This window comes from Eucalyptus grandis, chromosome 7 (genome assembly GCF_016545825.1).
Source record: "Eucalyptus grandis isolate ANBG69807.140 chromosome 7, ASM1654582v1, whole genome shotgun sequence".
In the NCBI taxonomy this organism is placed as follows: Eukaryota; Viridiplantae; Streptophyta; class Magnoliopsida; order Myrtales; family Myrtaceae; genus Eucalyptus; species Eucalyptus grandis.
In genome coordinates this window covers 16,579,969-16,600,383 of record NC_052618.1, presented here as the reverse complement: position 1 = coordinate 16,600,383, position 20,415 = coordinate 16,579,969, and the positions used below count along the sequence as shown (strand labels likewise).

At 39.6% G+C, this 20,415-nt stretch overlaps 1 protein-coding gene and 1 non-coding gene across 2 annotated transcripts in view; both read right to left on the bottom strand.

Annotated features, from left to right (window-relative positions):
- Positions 1–20,415, bottom strand: part of LOC104416391 (putative disease resistance RPP13-like protein 1) — a 30,113-nt gene that overhangs the window by 1,214 nt on the left and 8,484 nt on the right. Inside the window, exon 2 of the mRNA XM_039317516.1 lies at positions 1,529–1,870. Within this exon, the coding sequence (XP_039173450.1) occupies positions 1,529–1,870 (342 nt within the window). The remainder of the gene's footprint in view (positions 1–1,528; positions 1,871–20,415) is intronic.
- LOC104456696 lies at positions 16,536–19,604 on the bottom strand. The gene is made up of 4 exons (XR_005552970.1): positions 19,354–19,604; positions 17,886–18,054; positions 17,115–17,240; positions 16,536–16,995 (listed from the first exon to the last, which is right to left on the bottom strand). It is a non-coding gene; the product is annotated as an uncharacterized LOC104456696 (transcript).

Sequence of the window (20,415 nt, the reverse complement as noted above, 5' to 3'; positions counted from 1 at the left end):
AGAGCAAATTTACTCTCCTTTTAACTAGAGGACGTGCTTGAGTTCGAGAAAAAATAATTTTATCTGGATTGCCTAATCAAGGCTAGGCCTTCTTTAGATGGCCATGAATCTCTTTGCTCTATTTACTATTGTTAGCTCATGCACAAACGATTCCATAAGTTGGCATTTGTAGGTGTTGACAATAGTGAGATCTTAAAACTGAAATAATCTGATGGCGGCATAAAGTAGCAATAAAATAATCATTTCCAGATGAGGGTATGAAGAACGTGACGGATGCTTAGCTGAAGTATGACAGTGTGATTTATAGATAGAATGGAAAAAGGGGAAAAGCAGACTCTCCAGCTAAATAACTCGGCAACCGATAAACAAATTATGCAGCCCAATCGTAGGAACAACAATGGAAAGCCGGTGAAACTACAAATAATCTCCATTGTGGAGCGTTATTAGAGTAGCATGCGGCAAAAACAGCCAGATGTTAGTGCCTAACCACAGAGCGACTGAAGTATGTCCTGAATAAATAAATGGCATACTTAGTGTAGGGCCAAGGGAGATACCTGAGTGAGATCTTGGTAAAAGGAGGGATTGTAAAGCAAGATATACGATCATGTGACGAGCACACCTTCAATCACGATGCAGCGAATGTGCGAAACTAGGGGCCAATCTTTCCCTTTCTTTCGCTAGCATCTTTTCTCTAGCAAAGGGCACCCAGAGATAAATAGATTGGAAAGGGAGGATGACAAGCCCTCCGCTGGCATGGATCGAAGACCTCCGCAGCTATTTACGCGAAATTCTTTGAGACAAGTGAGGTGGTGGAGCCCTAAGTTATCCAGTGATTTTAGACCCATATCATAAATCGACAGAGTGGTAAGAGAAGCAGGCAGGATTTGTCCCTCTTTTGGGAAGGAATGGAGCTTAGGACATTTGATAATGGACAGGTTTTCAAGGGAGCTCAGGCTATGAAGCCCTTTAGAGTTTAGGAACGTTAGATTCTCAAAGCGAGATATATTCAGAGAGGTAAGAGAGGTTGGCAGAAGCCCTATCTCGGGAAATGACTCGATATTTTTCTCTCGCCCAATATCAAAAGTTTTAAGAGAGCATAGTGATTGAAGACCCCAATCCTTGCAGCTAGTGATAAGCTTGTCACAATTAGAGAGTGAAAGCGTGACCAACTTGGAGGGTAAACCCCGCTCGGGAAATGACTCGAGTTGTGGACATGAGGATATTGTCAATGACCGAAGCAAAGGAAGGAGAGCCTGCATGTTTTCTGGCAGATAGTTTAAATGACGGCAGTCATTCAACTCTAATGAAGTGAGGCATGGGGCAGCCAATCCTCTCGCGGGGAAAGATCTAAATTCAAGGCAATATCTAATGTCCATCGAATGGAGATGAAGTGGTGAACTGTCAGAATTTGAAAGATGTTCCAATCTTTGAATCTCCACTAATCGAATTTTCTTAAGCGAGGGGAAATTTTCCAGAGGAAATGATATAATTGTATCGCAGATCCGCTCCAAGTTTAGATATTGGAGACATTCATGGCATCTGTGTATTGGCAACTCTATTTCAGGACCGTCTTCAAGATTGAGTCTTGTCATGGTAGGAGGAAGAAACCTCAAGGGAAGGGCGGAAAAATTCTTGATTTTCATATCTCGTAACTCAATGCCATTTAGGAGAGGCTCAACTCCAGAAAAGTTTCCACAATCATCCAATTTGATCTCACGGAGAAGTGGTGCAAATGGTAGAGAAGACGTTAGCTGTGGGCACTTTTCAATGGACAAGGCTGTTAGAGAAGGGAGATGGCTGGGTAAACCTCCACTCAACTTGGGGCAATTTCTAATACAAAGCTCCTGCAGATGTGCAAAGGCAAGACCTCCTGTCTCTATTGCAAAAGAAGCCCACTCTTTTTACCTGCGCATGTTAACAAACTCCAAGTACTTAAGTGACTGAAAAGGTATACAGTTACTACCATTGAATTCAGTACCCACACTTGTAACTCCATCAAATCCTTCGATTGTCAACTTCTCCAGAAATGGTAGCTGTCCTAGAGGAGGCAATGACACACAGTGCTTGCAAGATTCAAGACGCACGACTGACATATTAGAGAATGAACTGTGTCCCAGCCAATCGAAAAATGACCTACCACTATAGTATGTAATGATAAGCTCTCTCAAGTTCTAGTGAGGTTGCAGCTTGTCCAATACATTTAAGCAATTTTGCTGCATAATATTGTTATAAGAACTCCATCGCAGTACTAACTTTTTCAAGTACCTCTTTTCTCGCAAATTGACTATCTCGGCATCTTGGTAAGTATCAACATTCTGCAAACCATGTATGGAGAGTGATGGTTTTAATTATTAATGTGATGGGCCTAAGTTGGTCCGTCTGCCCATGTTGGGCTTAAAAGACTGGCCCACAAAATTAGGGCCCATGGATGGAGGGATACGTTGAAGAGTTGTAACTTTTGGGAGGATGTCTTTTGCTGAAGGGACACGTCTTTTGGAGAAGACGTATTTAAGGGGAGAAAAGAAAAAGAAAACGCACCTTTTGGACGTACGCACGCTTTTTTTTTCCACTCTCCCAAAACTAACGTAAGTTTCTCTCCCCTTTGAACCAACAATAGACTCCTTGGTAGACCGGGATCAGATTCTTCCTCGACTTTCAACGTCGGTGTTTAATCTGTGGACAATAAGGTACGCTCGATTATGTAGTGTAACTTTCGATCGGTGATACATGTTATTCTTGGGCTCGTCTTCCGCATTCGTTTTAGGGGTTCGATTTAGTGTCAAATCTGGTTTTTGGGAATCCGATATTCCCAACATTGGTATCAGAGTACTAGTTCATGTTTTCCCGACCCCTTTCATGTTTATGAATGATTTTTGATTGAATTTTCGTGAAAAATCGGCCGACAACGATCGAGGTGGAAAAATCTCGACACCCGAGCACTGTTCATCCGTTTTTTCGATTTTCTGTAAGTCGAAATTTTTTTCTAAAAGCGTAGGATCGAAGCCCTCGTCGAGACGAGAAAAACGAGTGGTGGATCGCTGCTGAGGGCAGCCGGACATGCCGCCATGCGCGGCCGGAACGAGCGTTGCACGCATCGATTTGGTCCCCCGCAGGCGCGTGCGTTTCAACCGAAGGCGCGTGTGATGCATGCGCGGAAGCCTGGCGCGTGCTGCACACAAGCCAGCTGACGTTTGCGTGACGTCAGCCCGCGTACGCGCACGGCACATGCCGGTTGGTTTGCCCGATCGGCCTGACCCGTCCGGTCCGACCGGCTCGACGGCTGCCTGTTGACTCCGACCGTTGACCCGTTGACCTTTGACCGTTGACCCCAAAAAAAAGGGAAAAAGAATCTGTTTCTTTTTCAATTATGACTATGTGGGTTATAAGTAATCCATTGTTTATTATGCATTTGTTGTATGAATTATGAAAAATTATGTATTTTCCCTTATGTATATTATGGATTATAAGTGATTCATTCTTAGTTTTGCATTTATTGCAGGAACTATGATGCATTATGCACGGATACCTGCATTCCCGAGAACGGACGAAGGAAGAGCAAGACTTAAAAGGCTGATGACAGAGTTAGCTAATTATCGGTGGTATCACGGTGATTTAGTATCACATGTGGTCAGGGTCAATCAGATGATACCGGAAATCATCTGGAATGGTTATCTTATGCCAGGTTTTGAGAAGGTGCCGGCCTTGATGAACACTCTTCTACTTGAATGGCAAGTAGTGTTAGATCGCCTATAAGAGGTCAACGTGGTCTTGGGTTATAGGAGGCTAGTAGAAGCTTTTGTAAGAAAGTACTATAGGATTGAGTTAACCAAAACTTCAACCCTTAGATTGAGTGCCACATGGCGCAGAGTAAATGCGCCTTGAAGGCGACATGAAAGCTCTCCAAAAGTTTTTCCATGGTTGGCAAATGTGCCTTCAGATTTCTTAGATATTTTGACTGATAGATTAGCATGGACTTTCCCTATTTATTTCCAAGATTAGTTTGAGATGTTTTTGGTGTAAATATCTCTTTCTATGTTGATATTCTCCTCTGTATATATTACTTAGTGTAGTGGATAGTATTATGTGAAAGCATTATTATTCTATTGAATGTCAAATATTATTTGCTTTCTATTATTGTTGACTGCTGTGGGTAGTTCATAGAAGTTTTTGTAACTTCATAGAATTTATTTTGCATAAGACAATTATATTAATAATAGTTTTAAGTTAGGATTTTGGAGGCTGATTGGAAACATAGTGACATTTTGATTCTGAAACCTTACTTGAAATTGTTTATTGATATGATGGGTCTATGCAAAGTGGATGCATAAATGATAGGCATTAATTATTCGTGCATATATGTATGATGTGTTCAGATCGATGGTTTTAGCAACTAAGAACGTAATTACTGATAAGAACGGCAACAATTGTGAAATATTGAATATGAAGATTCAATATGTGCTGGAAAAACAAAAAACATTAGAAGCTCTTGACCATGTTATGGAAGATCTTGAGGATGTTGTGCGCCACCTTGAGCTAGTAGAGGACTGCCTAACGGCATTTGAGTCGAAAATAGATATTTACAATGCTGGTTCTAGCTTAGAAAGGGTTTTGAGCTGTAAGCACAAGCGTATTGATTCGTTCAATATGTGAGAATGCAAATGATCAAGTCCTTATTGTAAAAAATCAAGAGTTAACCAACACAAAAGAGGAAAACGTCCTCAAGTGAAGAAAATGTCAAGGGTGAGGTGTTACAATTGTGACAAGAAAGGTCACTATGCTCGCAACTGTTGTGAGCCGAAAAAGGTAAACATCTCTTATACATTTGAGAACTTTGCTTATGTGTTAAGTTCTGTATTATTGGCTGAATCCAATCCTTTGTGGACTATAGATTCAGGAGCGACAGACCATGTAGCGAAGGATAGAGAGTCCTTCGTGGAATTCCGACGAATACCAACTAAAACTTAGTGGATATATGTGAGAAATAACTCCAGAGCTGAAGTTAAAAGGATTGACACTTGCCAATTGAACATACGTAGTAGACGCACCTTGTTCCTACATGATGTTTCATATGCTCTGGGGATTCGTCGAAATTTAGTGTCTGTTTTGGTGTCAGTCAAGCTTGGTTTTAATATGAACTTCCATAATAGAGGTATAGATTTGTATTTGGATACAAACTATTATGGTTGTGGTTATTTTCTGGATGGTTTCATTGTATTAGATATTGACTATGTTAATGCAAATGTTTGTTATTCCCTTCTCACGTCTCCTAATTCGTATGATAATGATGTGAATGTGTGGCATGCTAGACTTGGTCATATTAGCCAACAACGTATGAATAGACTAGCCAAAGAGGGCTTGTTGGGCAACATTGAAAATGTCAATTTGCCCATATGTGAGCATTGCATAGTAGAGAAAACGACAATGAAACCATTTGGAAAAGGTAAAAGAGCTGAATTTCCTCTGCATTTAATCCATTCTGATATCTGTGGTTCAATGAATGTGAAAGGAAGGCATGGGGCTGTTTATTTCATCACTTTTATAGATGATTATACTCGATTCGGATATGTCTATTTGATTTCTCATAAATTTGAAGCATTAAGTTGTTTCAAAAGGTTTGTGAACTTGATAGAAAATCAATTATACAAGAAAATAAAAGTATTAAGATCCGATCGAGGTCGAGAATATTTATCTGATGAGTTTAGAAAATTATGTGATGAAAAATGAATAGAAAGACAGTTGTCTATTCCATATACTCCTCAACAAGATGGTGTTGACGAAAGAAGAAACATAACCCTACTGGAAATGGTTAGGTCCATGATAGCGCATGCTAACTTACCTATCATTTTTTGGAGTGATGTGTTGTTAACTGTTGCCTATATACTTAACCGGGTGCCTTCCAAATCAGTTACTTCTACTCCATATGAGTTATGGACAGGTAGAAAATCGGACTTAAGTTTTTTTAAGTCATGGGGTTGTGCTGCCTATACTCATGAGTCCTCTCACAAGTTTGGGAAATTGAGTCCTAGAGGAAAGAATGATATTTTCATAAGATACTCCGAACACTCGAAAGGGTATGTGTTCATAGGTGAGTAGAAAAGTGGGAGTATAACTGAATTTGAATCACGAGATGTTACATTCTTAGAGGATGAATTTCCTAAGAAGGGCGAAATAGGGGAAGATTACTCCATATTTGAAACCTTGGATCAAGATAACGATATTAGTGGAGTTCATCCAAGTGGGAGTAATATGAGAAATGATGAATTGAATTCAACTCATTCTCAATTACAACCACATGATGAGACGACATCATCATTATCTAATCCTAGTGGGAGCATAATAGGGAATGATGTGCAAAGTATATAATCTCCCATACAGCGAACAAGTCGCCAAAGTATTCCTCGTCGACGTTTTGACATTGAAGTGGAAATTTTTATGATTGCTCCGCAAAATGAGGATGAGCCAAAAAATATTAATGAGGCTCTAAATTGCCATAGTAAGGAAAAATGGATTCATGCAATGGAATAGGAGATTGAGTCAATGAAGTCAAACCAAGTTTGGAAACTGGTTGATCTTCCAAAAGGACGCAAAACTATTGGGAATAAGTGGGTTCTCAAAATAAAGCGAAAAGTTGATGGCTCAATAGAAAGGCATAAGGCTCGTCTTGTGGCGAAGGGGTATAATCAACAGGAATGAATTAATTATGAAGAAACATTTTCTCCCGTAGTGAGATTTACTTTGATTCACATTATTCTGGCAATAGTGGCTAGTATGATCTTGAGTTACATCAAATTGATGTAAATACTACTTTCCTCAATGGAGAATTAGAGGAAGAAATATATATTGAACACCTTGCTGGTTTTATAGTGAAAGGCCAAGAAGAAAATGTATGTCGACTTTTGAGGTCGATATATAGCTTTAAGCAGTCGTCAAGATAATGGTATATACGTTTTCATAATGCCATAAAGTCATATGATTTTACAATGATTGATGAGGATCATTGTGTATATATCAAAAGATCCAATGATCAATTTGTAATCATATCATTATATGTTGATGATATACTAATTGCCGGAAGCAATATGGAGTTTGTTAATACTGTCAAGAGTTGGTTGTCTTCCAACTTTGAGATGAAGGATATGGGTGAGGCTGCATACATTCTTGGAGTTAAGATTTCAAGAGATCGTTTGAAGAGATCGTTCTCTCTTTCGCAAGAAACATATATAAATAAGGTTCTTGAACAATTTCGTATGCAATTTGTAAACCCATAGACACTCCTATTGTAATAGGTGAAGGATTGAGCCATAGACTGTGTCTAAGGACCCCACGAGAGAATGAACAAATGAAACATGTTCCTTATGCTAGTGTTGTTGGGAGCTTAATGTATGCTATGATGTATACAAGACCTGACATATGTTTTGCAGTTGGAATGGTGAGTAGATACCAATTCAATCCAGATCAAGCACATTGGAAGGCCGTTAAAATAATACTGGGGTATCTAAAGGGAACTGCTGATTATACACTGAGTTATCAAGAAAATGATCTACGACTCGAAGGCTATTTAGATGTTGATTGAGGAGGAGATTTAGATGAAATGAAATCTACCTCTGGATTTGTTTTCTTACTAAATAATGGCGCCATATATTGGAGCAGTAAGAAGCAAACGTGTATAGCCTTGTCCACGATGGAAGCTAAGTTCGTGGCATTATCAGCAGCGGTACAAGAAGGAGTTTGGCTTAAGAGATTTTTGGATCATTTAGGTGTTATTGGAAGTGCTGCAGATTCATTATTGGTTAACTGTAATAGCCAAGCAGCAAAAGCGTACACCAAAGATCCAAAATATTATGGCAAGACCAAACATATAGATACAAAGTATAACTTTGTCAAATATATGGTTGCATGAAAGGATGTGAACTTACAGTACATATCTACGCATAGAATGGTAAGCCAATACCTAGAGATGTATTTTGTGGCCATGTGAAATCTCTAGGAGTGCGTAGAGGCTAATGTACTGAATATTGTAATTTCCCTTAAGTGTTCACATTTGATGAATTTGTGTTTTCATCATTAATACCTATGAACCTTTGTTTGATCTTTATGTATCTTAACGCTCAATGCATTACTTTAAGTTGAGAAAGTATGTCGGACAAATAAAAGATTAGCCCACTCATACAAGTAATCGCCTTTATTTACTGTGTGATAAATAGAAATAAGATTGTTTTTAAACTTATTATCTAGGTGATAATCGAGAGCTCAAACTTAAAATATATATTTGTCGCCTTAACTGGGTGTTAAGATGAGGACATAATATTTACTATGTCCGAAAGTAAAATAACCCACATATTTTACTTTATCTGTCTATGATGCCAGATGTAAGTTCTGATAAATTTTATGAATGAGTAGATACGTGAACTCAAATTAGACATTAGGTATGTCTGAACTATCATCTGTACGATATTGAAGGTGTAGACATACGCTGTGGCACCCCCGAAACGGCCCCCGATCCGTTAAGGTCGCCACAGTTACATTCTCTTGCAGCATACTACTTTGAGACCAAAGAAATTTTAACATAACTTATAATATCTTGGGGTTTTCATTTGCTTTCTTTACCGGTCCCTGCGCAAATAATATGGCGAAAGCATGATTCGATTACCCTTCATCAAAATATAAAGTGATGCACACCATACTAAAACTTTCATAATTTAGGCCGAACACTTTTATTTATATAAGGGATGGACTATGATAGTTGGTACAACAAAACGCTGAGGTCTTTTTGTGCCTGGCGATTACCCAAAAGAAAACCAACTTCTATCCTTGGATATCATTTGCATCCGTCCATCACCCATGTGTCGGCGTCCCAAAAATGCATCTCCTACTACCCTCGACTCTAGGTCATATCCAGTCAGGTTCGTTGGCCGGTGGTGGTGGCAGCACCCTCAGAAGGTGGCCATCCATACGGACAAGAACTGATATGTACTCCTGGTGAATAGGCCTGGCAGAGAGGCCTACCTCAAAAGTTAGCAAAATCCTTACGCGCTCGAATACCAACCCGTGCACCCCATGATGACGGTGCTCTAACCACTCCCACTGTAGGTCAATCAGGAGTCCATAAAACATACCAGGAGTCGCAGGCAGCAACGGCATTTTTCTTTTAGTTTGAAATGTTAGTCTCCAAGAAGGGTGAGTACAACCACTCAGCAATAAAAGATCCATTACACTATATTATGTAGAAACTCTAACTATCCAGATGCATGCAAAACACACTTATCATTTATATATATATATATGCATGCCATCAAGGGTTTATTTTACCTGCACCACATTCATAAAAAACAATTCAATGCCATAACGAACGCATTTTCAGTACCAGATGAAGCCAACTCAATTTCATAGACAAATTCTCATATCATGCCACATGCACACACATGCACTCCTTTAATGTACCAGATTTTAGCATTCAAAGAAAGGTTTCATTCCCCAGGGACCAGTGTTTGCATCCCTCTGGGCTTTTGCACCCAACTTGGCATCACGAGACCCTTCGGCACAAACCTCCGGGCATCTAGAGCGTGTTCCGTCACACCCCTGGACATCTCGCACCCCACCTGGCATCATGAGGTATATCCAGGGCTCGCCATGAAAATGGTTGCCCCTTCCCTCCAGATTTACGTACAATCCCTACAACCGGGCATCCCGAAACTCCCGAGGACCCTCCGACACAAACCTTCGGGCATCCAACGGCGTCGACTCACTTGACCCTTGGGCATCCCGACACTCCCAGGGCATCGTCAGCTCACACCTCCGACGGTAACATCCACATCATAATATACATCTCATTACAAAAATACATTTTGATGCAATGACGTCAAGGATTCCATGGATCTATAAGACTTTATCAAATTTTCCAATGTCAGGTGATATGCTGAATGTCAATGCATCTATCAAGTGAAAAACAACTCAAGATACAATGACTCGTAGAACAAAATGAACAGTTTCATAGCAAAACAGTGTAAAGGCCAGAATGCACGCTTTCAGTAGAGATTTCGAAATAACCAGCAAATGACCATGAAAAATTCTGAAATTTTAACACATTATAATTGAGATCTAGAGGAAAATGTTTCATTAAGGACACTAAGCCAGATTCGTTATGTATAATGAGTAGTAGTTCACACAACTCAGTTCAAGTTTCTTTTATCACAGAATAGAATTCAACAGAAAGCATTGCATATTAAAAGAGGTTTAAGCCATTGTATTGATTCCGAGAAGTTCTGCTAAAAATATATATTCTAGCTCATGCAATTCCTCACAACTTCCGTGAAGAAATCGGGATCAAGTTCATATTAGAACTCTTCATAACATTTCACAAAGTTACAAGGTTACACATGAAATTGCACTGGATTAAGCGAATCCCATAAAATCCCACTTCCACCGTAACTATCCTACTTCCACAAGTCTACTAAAAGTCGGTCTTTCATCAACAAATCAACAGGATCAAAATGTACACAAAACCAAAGTAATTCCTTAATCTCATGGTCCCGCTCTACTTCGATTACCCACAATTTAACATTCTACTTTCAGAACTCAATTGTTTCCAAGTATATTGCACCATACTGGACAATAACAGCATCACATTATATAGATTCATGGACTTTCACTTGCTTCGATGTCCTACGATTCCATGGCGTGTGGTGAGATGGTGAGGAGTGCACGGCTCGTTGACGGCGGTAACGCGCACGCACGGCAGGGACTAATTTCCTTCCTTCCCTTGCCGACTCACTCTCTCGCTGCTCACTCGCTACCTTTCTCGTTCACTCTCTCGATTACCCACTTTCACGAGCACAAGACCACTGGTTTTGCTAAAACCAGTTAAACAAAAGAGATGCATGTTTCGATGGTTGCAAGGGAAACGGACAGCTGGAATGGACGTGTCTTCAGCAGGCCTCCCCGTGCATTTCGCTGGCTATCCATACGCCAGCAACGTGGCATCATCCAGCCAAGCTTCAGTCAACATCTCTTCCAATTAGTTGACTTAAATGTCGACGATTAAGGGGTCTTCGAATTGTTTTGGGCTAGTAGATTAGTGGACGTGCGGTCCTTCAATAACAAGGCCCAATTAAAGAAAAACTTATCCTTAAACTTGCACAAATATGGATCATTCTTGGTCCCATGGTCTTGGTGGTTCAATAATTTATCAAGTGTGCTTATTCATGACTCAGATTCTTGTATAGAAGAAGAACGAGATTGCACGGTGTTTCAATTTCTTTTCTTATCTCATGTGCACTCAAGTGGTATAATTGTGTCGAGTCATCAAAAGGAATATATATCGATAGTCTATTCAACGATCGGACCCTTAATAAACATAAGATATTGGTCCGTTGATGGAATCAAACAATGCTCATGCAAAATACTAATGATACCATTCGTCGATACTTTTATTGATCAGTCATTGTCGTCGCACATCATGGTTTGCGAAATTCTCGGGTGCCACATATGCTCCATGGGAAAGGAGTTAATACCATAATATGTATTTCATACTACGTATGCATGAAACGACCAATAAGAGTGGCAAAAGTTTGACCTCAACTTTTATGTCGTGTGAGACTCTTGAGGAAAAGAGTTCCTCAATTTTAGTGCTCTCATGACTTTTGCTTATTCTCAAGATTTCTATTTAGTGTTTGCTATCTTAGGATGTTGCCAATGGTCATGAGTTGATTCGATCTAATGGGACATTTCTAGAAAAGCAAACTGAACTGAAATTGAGAGTTTGAAGGAAAGAGGAAGATCGAATTTGGAGAATCACATTGTAATTTTGTATTCACTGGTTAACCAATTATGGCTGTCTTTGGGATAATCATAATCATGAATACAATATATATATCATTGTTTAAAAAAGATCAAGAGAGATATAAATGTGATCGATTGATCTATGGTACTGCATACTAAATCTACTCAGAGTGTGATGCCCATTATGAGCTGCTATATATTCCTAATAGATGTATGGGGATACGTTGAAGAGTTGTAACTTTTGGGGGGCGTCTTTTGCTGAAGGGACACGTCTTTTGGAGAAGACGTATTTAAGGGGAGAAAAGAAAAAGAAAACGCACCTTTTGGACGTACGTACACTTTTTTTTCCCTCTCCCAAAACCAACGTAAGTTTCTCTCCCCTTTGAACCAACAGTAGGCTCCTTGGTAAATCGGGATCAGATTCTTCCTCGAATTTCAACATCGGTGTTTAATCTGTGGATAATAAGGTACGCTCGATTATGTAGTGTAACTTTCGATCGGTGATACATGTTATTCATGGGCTCGTCTTCCGCATTCGTTTTAGGGATTCGATTTAGTGTCGAATCCGGTTTTTGGGAATCCGATATTCCCAACAGAGAGTGTACGCATAAGATCCCTTAGCTCCCCTAGCTCCCTAACCCTGGTACCACCGTTTTCGGCCACCACGAAATTAGTTAATGTCCGTAAATCCTTCGGTATGTTCATCCCCAACGGCATTCTCTTCAGGGATGTCCACCTTATATCAAGATGACGCAGACATGTTAGGCTGCCAATGTTGCTCGGTAACTCAATGAGAGACCCACAGTAAGCAAGAATTAAGGTTTGCAAGTTGTATAGAGCTGTAATTGAATCAGGCAATCTGATTAGACTATCATTATGGGAGAGATTCAAATAGCACAGATGCTTCAAACATCCAATTGAACCGGGCAACGTTGAGATTTTCCAATAATGAGACAAAGATAGCACCCTTAACCGTCTCAAGGTCGGCAACAGAACATGCAGTACCTCATCAGTCAACAAATTGTACTCGTAAAATCTTACATGACCCATGTTCAGCGGCAGGAGCGTACGCAAATTCGTTGCCCCGGCTAGCACTCTGAATCTAGAAGCGACATCATAGTGAGTTCTTACAAATGACAAATGGCGAGTGCTTGAGGACACGTTGTGTGCATTGCCTCCGTCCAAGCTAAAAAAAGATCGACTAGCTACATATCTTGCTAAGTCATTGACCAGGTCATGCATCGAGAAGCTCGATTCGACATCACTTACTCTATGAAGCAAAGATCTAGACACAAGGTCACAGAAGCACTAATCACCTGCGTTTTTGGTCAGATTTATCATTGATCTCTTGTAAAGTGTATGTGTATTGCCAAGAATTATGTTCTTGAGGTATTTGCTACTATGTACCTCTAGTATTTGCTAGAGAAGAACATTGTTTACCCAATTTTGTTGATAGTGAAGAATTTCTAGTGGACTCTGGTCCCATGGTTTTTGATCTCCTCACAAATGAGGTTTTCCACGTAAAAAATTATCTTGTGTTCGCGTGCTTGGTATTTATTTTACTCTACTATATCGATTCATATTAGGTTTACACAAGATGTGAGATTATTTTATTCCGCTGCGTTGATTCGATGTTATTCGAATTGTTATTGTTCTCCCATCACTAAACATATTACATTTGTACTAATTTAGTCATAAGTCTTATGATCTAATGCCAATTTAGTCATTCCAACTAATTTTGACCCGATATTACTCATGTGGACGTCGGTTGGTTTACATAACATCATCGATGCTGACTTAGATAATTCTTAAATAATTTTACAAATTATTATTATTATTTCTTTTTCTTTATGACCATCAACAAAATGAAGAAGGAAGGAAGGAGAGAAAAAAAAAAGATAAAAGATTAAATAAAATATTATTAAAAATTATTCAAACAAAAAAGCAACATGAAACTCACTTACGATTTGGGATGGTACACTTTTAACTCTTCAAAAACGTATTTGCTGACCCGGTAGATAGAATAGAACTTGAAAAACCCAAATTAAAGGGAACATATATTTCACGGAATATATACTTTGAGATGGTATCCACGTAAGCAACTAGATAGCAGTTAATTAAAATAATAAAACAACCGTTAATGCAATTTGCAAATTAATGGAAGTATAGCTAGTCAAGCATATAAGAGTACTTCACGCTCCTTTAATAATCTGGAGCTCGTGTATTCTCATGAAAGATGACCTTGTAAAATATTTCTTCATGTCAAAACAAGGCACACAGATCAATCGAATTGAACTCGATCATAAGTTTGGTGGCCCAACGACTGCCAAGCCAATAAAAAGCCTATAGCACAAATCAATCGATCCTAAGCAAGCAATTTACTTTTGCCTAATTATTTAATAAATTTATGGATAAATTTAATATTAATTACATCGTGCTCCTGAGCAAGGACTCAACATGTAGCTAGCTAAAGTCATATGCTATAAATGGATTGTGAAGAAGCAGATTGATGAGTATTAGTAATGCACATATATAATGTACCTTTTTCCCTTTAGTCTATATGAAAATTAATATCCTCAGTGATGATATTAGATTTTCATGAGAAAGTACTTCATGGGAATGGACATTTGAGGACGCGATTCAGATCGTCATGAAAAATGGAAATTGGATTATATTGCCCAAAGAGAAAGGAAGATGCGCATACTAGTCCGGCAAAGCATAATAAAGCGGTCGTCAGAAGAAATTATTGATCGTGATGGATGAGGAGTTTATACAAACGATAAACTTGGATGGGTATTCAACTTTTTGTCCCTAAAAAGTCGATTGAGTCATTTATATCCTAAAACTATTTAAATAACAACAATCATCGCCTTCCTCACTTTTAACATGAAAGAAAGTCATAGACCAGTGTCACGGTCCGAGAAGGTGACATGATCTTGAGGGTTTCTGTACGAATAACCGTGATCAATCCATGAATAAGCAACCCTCGACTAACTACCGAAATCCTAGGGTTTTTCCGAGTATTCTATAATACTCTTAGAATTGGGTGATAAGGTAATGCAGCGAGTGACAATCGAGTCAACGTGATATACATATGTATAGTTGTGGAATGTTGTAAAGCTAGAGTTAATATGAAAGACAATGTGTGTATTAGAAGATCGTTGAAATTAAAATTTCTGAAGCATATGGCAATTTGATATTAACATTGAAATTTTCACGCCCAGATGAACAGGCGCAATATATACTGACCTAATACATTAGTATGATGTAGTTCAATTATCATCTTGAATTATGAATAATTTGTTCCATCTTGGTCATTAAGAAGACATTGTCCGTGCAATTTCTACTGAGGTCTACAAAATAAACTCAAGCTTAAGGTTAATTCATTCTTTCTCTCTGTCACGATGAGGACCCAATAATTTTGGTGCAAACTGCATCAAATTACTCGCAAATAATTCAAATTGGGCTAGACGATTGATTGCCTCGACTTATTTCAAGTGGAGCACGAGCTTGAGCTATTTAAGTTTAGCTCTAAGATTTCCAGCTTGCCCCTACACAAGATCGAATAAATTTAAGGCAAAACCTGTGTTTTGTCTCATCTTTATGATTTAGCATTCTCCCTACGCAACATCAAACATGTAACTATGTCTATCAATTGATAAAACAAAAGAATGTATTAATTGACGATCAACAAATAGGAGTCCGGGCACGGGAGGCCCGTGGTGGAGTCCTTGGTTACCAAAAAAACAAATAGGAAAGCATATGGATAAAAATTGGTAATTCAATGGTTGGCAATTTAATGGATTTGAGTGTATTCCCCAGCAAAAAGTCCCTTAACCATTATTCATGTACAAAATAATAATAATAATAATAATATTTAAACGCTGATTAGTAAGGAGACCTCGGTTCTTCCATTGAAGTGAGTGATTCACCTACTTTCAATGGATTGAGTGGAGATCATTTTTTGGTTCAATCTTTTTAACTAAAAGGACTATGCCGATTAATCAGGAGATCCTCTTGGTTATCACTTCATTAGAGGCTACTATTTCTTTCTAAGTATCTCACATACCTTATAGCATAACAACAAATAGATAGACCATCGTCGCTCCATCTAGCACAAAAGCTGAATATCATGCTTTCGCTAATACGACATCAAAATTACTGAATTTGCAATGTTTATTAAAGGGCATATAGGTGTCATCTAAATGGTGGAATAATTATTTATTGCGGCAATTGGACCCAAAAAGTTGTACAGTTTAACAATTTCCCAATCTTTTCGCCAAATTGATTTTATGAATTTTGAGTTTAGGTTGGTGATGAAAAAAGCTATTATTTTCACCACACATTGTCATGTTTCAAATCACACATTTAACCGAGTTTTCCGAGGAAAAGGTATTATTTCCTTTACCACAATAACAATTGAACAGCATGATTTCATCTATAGAGCCACACCCATGGATATATTTTCGTTATCCAATTATTGCAATGAGTACCACACGCTATAACGTAACTACCTTTTCGGCAAAGTAATTGAAAGATCCAACTAGCGCATTTCTCTTTTGTCAAAGCAGAAATTGAAAAAAAGGATCTTTTCTCGATTAAATTTCAATTAGACAATAAAATCATTTTTTTATATTATATAAATTAATAAAGAGCAAAAAGAATGGACGGTGTTAAAGAAAGAGCAGTTCGGGGTAAGTTAGAGGACGACCTTGCCCCAGTAATGCCCGATGTCCATTAAATCCTCCGCATTTAAAAAAAAAATAAAATAAAATTATACCACATGTCGGCATAAGCTCACATCAAGGCCTTGAGTTATATCAATGTAAAGATGATCTTTTAGCTTCACGCTCACGAAGCGCGCACGACACATTCAGCCTTTCGAGAGCGCCTAAATTAGGGTTCACTTACCAATGTTTTAGCCTACTCGTTTGGCATGGTGAAAAGGTAGGATAGGATCCCATCTCTAAACACAAATCTGTCTTCTTTGCAGCTTGCCTTGTAGCTATATTGTACAGTCACCATTGACAGTAACATAGCAATCCTGGCATTAACAACATAGCATCCTTGGTGCTGCCAGTCACGACAAGTAGTGATCGTTCCCACGGAATCACCGGCCAGGAAGGAAACACCCTTTATATCCTCAATTCTCAACTTCATTTTCTCCTTTCCTTGAGAGTGGCACAAAAATGGAACTTCTGATCTCTACTAAGTCATCTGCAAATCCACAAAAGATAAATGAGAACAGGCAGTTCGGGCACTTAAAAGGGAGAAGGGAAAGAAAAGCATAAACCAGAGCAGCAGAGCAACTGTTGCCAGTAGCAAAAGGGGGCAACCTTCAAGCATGGCGTATGGTATCTCTCATAAACTGAGAACTTTCAATCAACTCTAGTTTTCTTCTCAATACTTGATTTGCTGAGAATTAGCACACCAATCACTATGAAAAGTGCACCTGCAAACCACTAAGAACGGGACTTCATGTGAATTTTGTGAAATCTGCATTCATAGACTAAGTGGACTGAGAATCTCGAATCACTGCATCCTTTTAATCCCAATTTCACAACCATATCACAACCATAATGTGAGTCAAGATAGCAATGATTAAACCTAAAACTCAAGTCATTATCAGGAACTAGGAAGTACTTGACACCTTTTATCGCAAGGTGGAGACTACGCCAAGAATCCCTGAACAACAGGTTTGCATGAAGTGAACTAGCTCTTTTCCTTGGCAACCACATTGATCTCAGAAGTTTTCATCTGAAATATAAAACCCTCCTCCCTTTTAGTATTCCCCATTTATGAGGGCATAATTACCCTCAATGCATTCATGAGATGATAAACTCAGAAGTTGTCTATTGCATAACTTGACTCCCAACTTTTGGCCTATTTGCCACTTTCAAGATTACCAGTTCCGATTCCATAGAGAGAATTTATCTCTCGAGGGAACTAAATGCAGTCATGATATTACTTGTATCAGTGAAAATTACTTTTTGACAGCTCCCGCTGTAACAATAAGAGCTTGCCTCTTATTTTAAACACAATAAAAAATCAAACCTTGAAGTATATAACTTTGCGGAACAGGGCAGGAAAATAGTTAATCAAAGTACCTGGTATCTCAATGACTCATCAAACAAAAAGAACCCAGCTAATCCAGAAGTGAGGAAATTTGTCGCAAAGTTCGTAACTGTGGCTTGAAGAGACGAGACTCTTTAGGCTGTTGACATAACATCCCCACATTGTAACATTGAACAGTATGACAAAACCATACTTAATGACCTGTTAACAAATTCAGATGTCTGGGTGTTAGTCCAGGAAAAATATGTCCGAGTTCATGAACTGCACAATTTATTAACAACACCCATCTAATGGCAACAGTTACTGGGAAAATTCATCAATGATGTATCATGACAGAATATATGCTTAACTGTGCATCTTAGACAATCAGTAAACACATGAAAGATATCTTTAAACAATCTGCTCCTACAGTCAAAAGAAATGGAGGAAAAGGAGGAGCATGAGGAAAAGATTCCTGTCAAATAACAGGCTTTAGTGCAGTGCAGTGACCACTCATCGTCAAGTCCAAGGAATCTAATTAACTGGACTCAGACATTGAAACATTTTTCTCGCAAAGAGAATCAAACGTCTAATTCTTTTCACATAATTGTGCCAGGGAATGACGATTTAACGTTTAAGGTAGATACAACCAAACGAACTCCATTCATGGTAGGACTTAACTAGTTCACTGCAAAAGCACCAGATCTCAGACTGAGTTGACTAGGAAATGCTGACATCCGCAGCTAATGACACCACGAATAACAGATGCACTTACCCACTGGGGAAAAGAAGAGCAACAGTAAATAATCGTTCTCTGTTTTCTCTCTCTTTGCTATTCTTCTTCGTCCCAGGGAAGATATAAACCTGACAGATAACAACCCAGTCTGCGAAGCTCACATTCGAGAAGATGCTTGTACAATAGTAATCCCTTCTAAATATCCAGTCAGAGTTCTCCGGATGCCCCAACCCCGCCCCGCCTGGCCTAGGCGTTCGGCGCGTTTCCTATTTCCTATGCTATCTTCTTTTAAATTTCACCAAGAATCTCTGTCCGCATCCCCATCTCATAAACTGAGATTTTGCACGAATTTCCTAAGCTTGTCCCCTCAACTTTCGAAACTCTCCTCTGCTACTGAGCAGGCGTCGACCGATTGCCACGACAGGCCGCTCGGATAGCTTCCAAGCTTTCCTCTCGGTAATCTATTCAACTACTCTCCACAGAAGTAGTAGAATTGGCAGGAGCTTTCCTCAATTAGAGCTCCCGCTAATCCTCAAACAACCAAAAATTGGACGTATCGCCGCGCACCGGCTATCGGCCGCAGCTCACATCGCGCCACGCGACGTCGAGTGCTTCGGCCGGAGATACATTAGGGACACGGTCCAACACATGCGCCAGATTTCGATTTGCATTGGCTGGAACAATCGCACAGCCTCGAGTGCCGAAGCAGAACGGCGGGGGACAACTATAGATTAGCTCGCACGAACAAGCGCGCAATCGGAGATGAAGGGATGAGGTCGAGTCACCTGAGAGGAGAAGAACTTGGCGGAAATGGCGGCGAGAGCGGCCATGAATCCGGCGGCGATGGCCCACGCGTAGCCTCTTCCGATGCGAATCTCCATCGCAGCCTCGCAGGTCGTCGAGATCTGTTACAGAACGGAAGATGATGAACGGTTTGCAACGGATCGGAAAATTTTCCCGGAGAAAGCTAGAAAGGGAAAGAAGGGTTTTCCCGGGAAAACATGAGAGGAAGAAAATCAAGTCGGGTCGGGTGAACGGTGGGTCTCTCCCGGCCCAAGATGAGGATCAATGGGCTTCACACGGGTATGGGTTTTAAAAAATAAGTACAAATTTGACTTCTTTCTCCTGCTTCTTTCTATTCCCTCTTGTTTTTGCCCCCATATTTTCGGCTTTAGTATCTTTTGGGATGCAACTTAAAAGGTTTAATGAAGTATTTTTCATCAAATCTTGCTCTCACTTGATATTTTCTCAATGTGGGTGTGTCACAGGCATGTCATGCATTCACGGTTAAAAAATAATCACTCCAAAAACAAAAAGTCTTGAGCTTTTCTCGCTCTGCAAACTTTCTTACCATCTCCCATCCATTTTGCAAACTTTCTTACCATCTCCCATCCATTTATCAAAGTTGGTGTAGAAGCGAGGAGAGGACAATGGGTGGACGGCAGAGCCGGCGGGCTTGGCAGTGATGGGGATCTTCAGCTCAAGGTTCCCCACCATAAGGTGCACAAAGGGATAGGGATCCATTGGCGGCAAGCTCATTGTTGGAGACTCCAAGCACGCCCTTTGCCATGGTCGGCAATGGCGATGGCTTGGGTTCGAGGTTGGAGAAGGGAAAAGGGGTCAAAAAGAAGGGGGAGAGAGAGAGTTGGAGAAGGGAAAAGGGGTCAAAAGGAAGGGGAGAGAGAGATCGTGACAAATAAGTGGGCTCACGTGTGACACGTGCCACAAGATGAATGGACTAATATTTTGTTGAAGTGACATCAAAATTATATATAATATTTTCTCCTTATGACCAAGGGCTAGCGGAGCAAGCCTCACCCAGTCATCGACCTAAATTTGGTAGTGAT